The sequence below is a fragment of the Equus quagga genome, chromosome 14, assembly GCF_021613505.1.
Source record: "Equus quagga isolate Etosha38 chromosome 14, UCLA_HA_Equagga_1.0, whole genome shotgun sequence".
Lineage (NCBI taxonomy): Eukaryota > Metazoa > Chordata > Mammalia > Perissodactyla > Equidae > Equus > Equus quagga.
The window spans coordinates 44,687,616-44,696,288 of NC_060280.1; the positions used below are offsets into that span (position 1 = coordinate 44,687,616).

The 8,673-nt window shown below is 41.8% G+C and overlaps 1 protein-coding gene across 1 annotated transcript in view; it reads right to left on the reverse strand.

Annotated features, from left to right (window-relative positions):
* SLC36A4 (solute carrier family 36 member 4) overlaps positions 1–5,991 on the reverse strand; it is a 54,326-nt gene extending 48,335 nt beyond the window's left edge. The window contains exon 1 of the mRNA XM_046685626.1: positions 5,835–5,991. Within this exon, the coding sequence (XP_046541582.1) occupies positions 5,835–5,886 (52 nt within the window). The 5' untranslated portion in view covers positions 5,887–5,991. The remainder of the gene's footprint in view (positions 1–5,834) is intronic.
* Positions 5,992–8,673: the final 2,682 nt, after the last annotated feature.

Here is an 8,673-nt window from a genome sequence, read left to right on the forward strand (position 1 = left end):
GTTTTCTTTATTTCTCTTTCTGATAGTTTGTTGCTGGTGTATAAAAACTCAACAGACTTTTGTATATTGATTCTGTATCCTGCACTGGACTGAATTCGTTTATTCTAAAAGTTTTTTGGTGGAATCTTCAAGGTTTTCTTATATAAAATCATGCTGTCTGCAAACAGTGATAGTTTTACTTCTTCCTTTCCAATTTGGATGCATTTTATTCCTTTTTCTTGCCTAATTGTTCTGGATAGGACTTCCAATACCAAGTTGAATAAAAGTGGACATCCTTGTCTTGTTCCTGATCTTAGGGGAAAAGTTTTCAGCTTTTCACCATTGAGCGAGATGTTAGCTGCGGGTTTGTCATCTAGGACCTTTATTATGCTGAGATATGTTCCCTCTATACCCGCCCTGTTGAGAGTTTTTATCATAAATGGATAGCCAAAGTAGGCCGCACTGAGAAAGTGGGATTTTAAAGAAGATCTAAAAGAGGAGTGAGAGTGAACAATGTGGATATCTGGGGGAAGAGCAATTAGGCCGCGGGAACAACAAGGGCAAAGGCTCTGAGTTTGCAGAGCACCTGGTGTATTTAAGAAGGAAGGAGGCCAGAGTAGCTAGAGAGGAGTGAGCAAGGCGGAGAGCGGTAAGAGAGGAGATGAGAGAGGTAACAGAGGACGGAGGTACACAGCCTTGTAGACCATTCTGAGTGACACAAAAGCCACTAAAGCAGTGCTGCACCATAGAAACACAATGTGAGTCACACTCATAATTTAAAATTTTCTAGTAACCGCGTTAAACAAAAAAGCAACAGATGAAATTAATTTTGATGATATATTTTATTTAACCCAATATACCCAAAATATTATCATTTCAACATCTAATCAACATAAAAAATTATTAACAAGATATTTTACATCCTATTTTTCATACTAAGTCTTGGAAATCCACAGTGTATTTTACATATACAGCATATTTTAATTCGGACAGACCACATTTCAAATGCACATATGGCTAAAGGCTACTGTACTGGGCAACAGACCAGCAGAGTTTTGTGCAGAGGAGTGACGTGATCTGATTTATATTTTAACCAGGACTCCTCTGGGCCCATCTTTTCACGTGTAAAATGAGAGTACTAACTTCTGTCTCACGGGGGTCTCGAGATAATGAAATGAGATAATGTATATGAAGCACAGAGCCTGGTCCTTGGCACATAATAATCAATAAATACTAGTTTTCTTCCCCTTCCTACACAAAATGATATACTAGAAGGAAATTATGTTGTCTAGGACTTTTCAATGTAAATCTTTGATGAGAAATTAATTTACTTCTAATAATTAGTAATTCTCAGTATTTATGAGCTACAAACTGTGCTATAATACTGAGTATGGAAAGAGAGGCAAAATACATTACATCAGCCAGAAGGAAATAGAGACTAGTGGAGGAGACAAATACTTAAAAACCTAACATGATAAATGCTTTAAGAGAGTTGATAACATATGAAATAAAATTGGAACACTCATGCAAAGTAATGAAAAATTACAAAATTCAATTTACATTAGACATAAAGTCTATTATTTGCCAAAGTCTTCCTGTAATTTTTGGCCAAGTACTCAATCAGGCAGCTCTGAAAAACGCTATGTGATTACCACAGGTAAGAATTAACAATGCTTTATAATAAAAAACACAATTAAGCAATGAATATCAAAAGATCTAGACATAATTATTTCTATTTACAAATGGAAAAATTATAGACAAGACAGACCAGTTTCATTCAATATTATACACTACACATTATACACCATATGTATATTAATGGTGTATACAATTGGAACATTCTTAAATTAGGCAGTGCTGGTATGCTCTCTTTTACTACCCAGACAACTGTTTCAACCTCAATTTCCAATCTAAAACCAAGAATCAGGAAACTGCTAAATTAACTACAGCACATCCACTTTATAAAGTATTACACTGTCATTAAATTATGGTTTTGAAGTCTAAGTAAAACAGGGAAAAATGTAGCATTTGCTGAGTGGGAAAAAGCTGGATAATCACAGTATGAGCACAATGATGTTTTTAAAAAAAATAAAAATGAAAGGAAGGAAATAAATATATCAAAATGCAAATAAGTTAACAGGAATATAGATGTACAATGGGCTCATGAGTACCTTTTTCTTTCTCTGCAAAATGTAAAAAAGAAGAAGAAAATAATAAACTCGCATTACTTTTATAATAATAAAATTAAGGAAATCATTTACTTATATTCTGTTAATGGACACATGAAAAGAAAGTAGAAACAGTTTTTAAGATAACACAATGTTGCACCCAAATGTATAAATTACTAGCTATATAAGACAGGAAAAGTAACTATTTTATTCATTTCTGAGGTGGAAAAAATATGCAGAGCAAGAAAGCTTCCAGAAGTCCCCATTGCCTAGGAGATAAAGGGCAGACTTTCATCTATTTATACAGTTGAAGAAAATCTGTATTTTAACATCTTTACCAGTGATTTTCACACAGATATCCAATTTTTAAAATTCTTTTCCAAATTAAATAATATTTGGTCATCGCAGAAAAGCAGAAAATATATAGATAAGCAACATTTTTGAAAGTAAAATTACCTTACCACCCAGAAGTTACCACTGGTAACATTTTAGAGTAGACGCAAGCACACACACACACAATCCCAGGCATTCTCAGTCAGTTCCACGGCTTTAAATACTATCTATACGGGGATGACTTCCAAATTTGTATCTGCAGACGAGACTTCTCGCTAACTCCAGACATAAATCCAATTGGCTACGTGACATCTGCACTTTGAGGTCTAACAAACATCTCAAACCTAACATGCCCTGAACCGAACTCCCGATCTTCACCACCAAAACTGCTCCTCCCGCAGCATTACCCATCTGTCTGGTTCTCTATTGCTGTATAACAACTTATGGCTGTTGTCAGGAGGCCTCACTTCCATGCAACATGGCTTCCTAAGGCTTGTGTATCTTCACAACATGGCAGCTGGCTTTCGCGCAAGTGAGTGATCCAAAAAAGAGAGCAAAGCACAATGCCTTTTAGGACCTAGCTTTGAAGTCACACATCACTTCCACCATAATCTAGTCTTTAGAAGCAAAGTACTAAATCCAGCCCACACTCAAAAGGAAGGAAATTAAGCTCCTCCTCTTGAAGAGAGAAACATGAAAGAATTTGTAGACATATTATAAAACCACCAATAACATCTCAGATGATGGCAATTTCATTCTTCTAGATACTCAGGTCCCTGAAGTCATCCTTGTTGCCTCTGTTTCACCCTTGCTCCTCATCCAATCTGTCAGGAAATCATTCTGGTTCTACTTTCAAAATATATTCAGAGTCTAACCATTTCTCTCCACTCCCACTGCTACTACCACAGTGCTGTGAAGGACACGTACATCTCTTTCCTGAATTGCTGAAATACCCGTCTGCTTCTGCTTTTACCCCTTACAGTCTATTCTTCACACAGCAGCCAGCGTAATCCTTTTGGAATTTAAGTGAGATCATGTCACTCCTTTGCTGAAACCCTGCACTGGCTCCCCATTCTCTTAGAATAAAAGCCAAAGTCTTTATCTGACCCTAAGACCTTACAGAGTCTGGCCTTATCACCACCTTGATCATTTGATCATTCTGCTTCAGCCACCCTGGCCTCCTTGCTATTCCTGTCTTTACCCTAACTGTTCTTCCTGCCTGGAATGGTCTTTCCCCAGACATCCACTTAGCTAATTCCCTCACCTCTTCCAAGTCTTTGCTCAAATGTGTTTTCAGTAAGGTCCATCCTGATCACTTTATCAAATACTATAAACTGCCCAGCCCCACCCTCGCTCCTGATTTCCCTTACACCGATGTCTGTCTCCATAGCACTTTTCACCTAAGGCACTATATAATTAACTGATTATCTTTACTGTTTATCGTCTGCTTCCTCTTAATAAAATAGCAGCTCCACAAGAGCAGGAATCTTGGTCTGTTTTGTTCACAGATGTACCTCAAGTGCAAAAACAGTGCCTGGCAAATAGGAGAAGCTCAATGAATATGTGGTGAATTAAAGAACAGATGTAACTTTAAAAAAAATTTTACATATTGGGGGGCCGGCCCCGTGGCCAAGTGGTTAACTTTGCGCGGTCTGCTTCGGCAGCCCAGGGTTTCCCTGGTTCAAGTCCTGGGCGCGGACATGGCACCACACATGAGGCAACGCTGAGGCGGCATCCCACATACCACAACTAGAAGGACTCACAACTAAAAATACACAACTATGTACCAGGGGGCTTTGGGGAGAAAATGGAAAAATAAAATCTTTTAAAAAAAATTTTACATATTGGAAACTGTTCTAGTTAATAAAAATGTATACGGTGAACATCTTCCCATGTTACTTTTAATTGTTATTCAGCATATGACTATATGGCTATATCATAATTTACCTAAACAATTTCCTTTAATGGGACATTTAGATAGTTATCAGCTTTTCTCTACTATGAGTAATGTAATGAACATTTTTCACTATGTTTCTGTTTCATGACTTATTCCCTTGGGGAAATATTTCTAGAAGCACAACTGCTGGGTCAAAGGATATGTGCATTTTTAAGGATAAATATATTTATCCTGCTCTTACCAGCAATGCATGAGAATGCACATTTCCCCACATCCTAAGATGGGTTATTAACGAATTTAAAAGTCAGATAACTTGGGTTCATATCTGGGTTCTGCCATTAATGAGCTTTAAATTACTGTATCTATAAAATGGGAATAATAGCAGTTCCCTCACCCGATCGTGTGAGGATTAGGGAGACAATGCATATGCAAAGTACTTGGCACACGGACACAGTGAACATTCAATAAAATGTTTATTTCTACCATTATTATGACTTGGAAGAAATCAACTGCTAAGTGCCCCGCACATTATTACAGGAATGCCAACCTATTAGTTACTATAATAAAGTATTTCTTTAAAGCTCAACCTCTTTTTTCATTATTTAATCATTCAGCATCGAATTAAAAATATTCCTAAATATAATGCATATCCTTCCTTTTGTTTTCCTTCTGACAGCTGGAAACCACAAACGACATTCGCTGTCGCCAACAAGAGAAGAGGCCCGAGGAAAGCAGGAAAACAAACTTTGCCAAGGGAGCAGCTACAGGTTATCTCCTGTCCAGGCTGCTCAGCACGGCCTGCTCGCCACTCCTGGAGTGGCCGAGGGTAAACTAAGGATTCCCTGGAACCCAGAGCTGGGCTGCCGCGTCTGAAAAGCCAAACAATGACAACTTCCTTAAAGCAACAGTGGAAAAACCCGCGGGAGGCACAGCGCAGGCTCTGGCTTGCCTTTGCCGTGTGGACCCTGCGCACCCTACCCACAACACACACACACACACACCCCCACCCAAACACACCCAAACAAACACACCCACGCCCATTTTGACGCCCTTTATCGTCCCTGGCTTTTCGCCTGGGAACAACCGGTTTCTGTGCCCGGGCTGGAGCCGAGGTCAGTCCCCTCCCAAACCTCAGCTCATCTCGAAAGTCCCGGGGAGGTTTGCTTGGCTGGGTTTTCAATTCAAAGCCGTGGCAGACCCACAACCCCAAGCCTGGACCAAAAAAACAAAACCCAGTAACAACAAGAAAACCATCCCGCGTCATGCCCGGTCCAGGTACAAGCAACTTGAGCCCGGACGCGGCCGGGCCCCGCGCGTGGGGCAGGGTCTGCGGCGGCCCGGCGCCCGCAGCCGCCTCCGGGCTCGAGGCCGAGCGCGGGCCCTCAGCCCCCGCGCACCCCACGGCCGCGCAGCCCCGCGCCACGTCGGCCCGCGCCCCTGCCCTGCGCAGCACCCACCTAGCTCCTCGCGCCCCGCCGCCTCGGCCGCCGCCGGCGCCGCCGTTTCCATCTCTCGGGGGTCTCCAGGACGCCGCCGCCCCGGTGCGCCCTCCCCCGCCGCGGCGTGTCCGGCGTCCGGCCGAAGCCTCCCCAGCCGAAAACCACCCGCTCCTGGCGCCCGCCTCCCCGCCGGCGCACCCCACAGGCCAGGCGAGGCGCATGCGCAGTGGGGCGGCCCGCCCCCGCCGAGGCGCTGGGGTGCAAGGGGCCCTCCCGGGGCGCGGGGCGTAGAGGCGGGGCCTTGGCGGTGAGGGGCGCTAGGGGTAGAGGACCAAAGTGATGGGAGGCCAGGCTGGAGAAGGGCAGAATAACGGAAGAGGAGGGGCGTTTGGGGATCACTGGAGATAGGAGTTTAGAGCTGGGGGAGACCCAGCCTATAGCTCCTTGGGGGAGAGAAGGGGAAAGAGGAGTAGCAATAAAGATAACCACGAACTTAAATTTGAGGAGCCGGTCTGCTTGTAAGGCTTTAACATTCTATAAGGCACCTTGGAGAATGCAAAGTAGGAGGGGATCTGCCCCTCTCCATGTCGGAGGTCTGACTACTCCTTGGTTATGCGCCTCCCGAATCCCCTGCGTAGAGATTCAGGATGGATGCACTGTAGCAGAATTTAATTTAGTTAAATAGTTTCACTTTAAGGATTTTTCAGTGCCGGTCAAAGATATTTGACGTTAACCACAGGGCTGAAAGGAAATTAAGGTTAAGAGTAATTATACTGATGCCTTGTCAAATACTCTTAAGCACTGTACATGCATTGTCTTATTTAATTCTGATGACAAACCTGTGAGATAATTCTAATGTTTATATCCATTTTACAGATGAGGCAACTAAGGCACACAGAGCTAAATAACTTGTCCAAGGATAGTAAACTAGTAAATGGCAAAGGTGGAATTCTATCTGCTGCCAGAGCTGGGCCTCTCAACAATGTGCAAAGCTGGCTTCTCAGATGGGAACCAATAAATATTTGGCTAACCAATGGATGAAACAAGCTTTTGGATAGAAAGGAAAAGATTTTAATTTTGAAATTACTTTCATTTTTTCCATTTCATACTTCTTTAAAGTCAGGACACCAGACAACACTTTTTCTTTTGTCTGTTCCATTTCGGTGGAGTTTTCTTGGGAAAGTTGTTTTTTTTTTTTTGAGAGGTGTGTGGGTGTGTCTAATTTCTAGGATCACTGATATAACTATGTGGTGATGGTGTTAAATATTTAAAATTCCAAGACTAAAAAGGTACATAGTTACGTAATAGCTATATCTTTCCTCCTGTTGCATCCTTTGTTGGTTTCATTAATGATAATGATGGTTTACCAAAACCCTTTGTTTTCCTTTAGATAAACCCCAATTACTCACACACATACACATTCAAACCCCAAAGAAAGGTTTTATTTAAAATGTTCCTGACGTGTAACAAAGATGTAGGGGAGACACACGAAAAAGAACTCTATCCTGGATCATAACGAGAAGAATAGTCCCTAACCTGTGTTGGGGTGGGGCACCCAGTTAGAGATCACTGGGAGAGGAGACGCATCAGACAGGTGATTGTTCATAAAACTACCTATTGTAATGAGAACACTTGGGACAGTGTTTGAAAGAGGAACATTATCCTTTAAGTGTTAAAAGGGATCAAAAGCCATTGTCCTCTAATGTCAGCATCAGGAAAAGCAGATCTGGCAGTGTGGAGAGAAAAAAGGCCTGACCTCTTTGGAGAAGCCCGGGCTAAAGCAGGCAGCCAGGCTTAGCGTCTTTGCAGAGCGATATAGAGATAAACCAATCTCTATGATAGGAATGATCATAAGATTCAAGAGAATTATGGGTTTTGTCTACCACTCCTTGAGAAGATATTTTCTGTGACTTCTACTCCAGGTCTTGTAAATTGGAAGGGGGTATAGGGAAAAGCTGTATCAGAATTGAGATGTTGTAAGGAATTTGACGGTTTGAACCCTGGCAATTCCTTTTCTCACTTTAACTTCCTGGATCATATCTCAATTGCTTCCTTCTTTGTAACCGCGGCACTTTGTTCATATCTCTGTTTTAACCCTTCTCCCCATGTATTATAATTATTTCCCTATCTGAGTCTTATGCTATGCTGTTGGCCCTTGTAGGAGAGAAGCTGTGTCTTTGTCTCAACAGGGCCTAGCAGAGTTCCGTGCGTGTACTACTCGCTCAATAAATAGGGGTCAAAAGTTGTTCAATATAGCTTCATGGATACCTGAAAGGAAATATTTAGAAATCTTTAATTTATCGAACGCATTTATGGAGCACCTTCCTTGTGTCAAGGGCTGTGCTAGATGCCGGGGCTGTAATGACGAACAACACTGGTATAGTCCTGGCCATCAGGGAGTTCCTAGTCAACTACAGGAGCATGCAAAAGAAAAGAACTAAACAAAATACTAATTTGTAATTACAGTTGTTGGTGAGGAAAATAGGAGAATAGCTGCTGGAGAACCTGCTTTAGATTGGGTATGCAGGACAGGCTTCTCTGAGGACATGTAAGCTGATACCTCGAGGTAAGAAGGTGTTGGCTAGGTGTATGTACGCAGAAGAGCAGTTCAGGCAGTGAGAACAGCCTTCCCCATTTTATGGGTGGAAAAATGGTTGTGTTTTAGGCATGTTGATTTATGATACCTCGATGTGGAACATCTAGATAGCGTTGTTTATTATACAGTAGTTGGATCTATAAAGTTTCCTCATGTATAAAATAATATTACCAACCTCACAGGTTGTTGTGAAGATTTGAGATAAAGTTTATAAAGCATTACTACATTGCCTAGTTCATAGAAAGCATCTATTAAACTGAG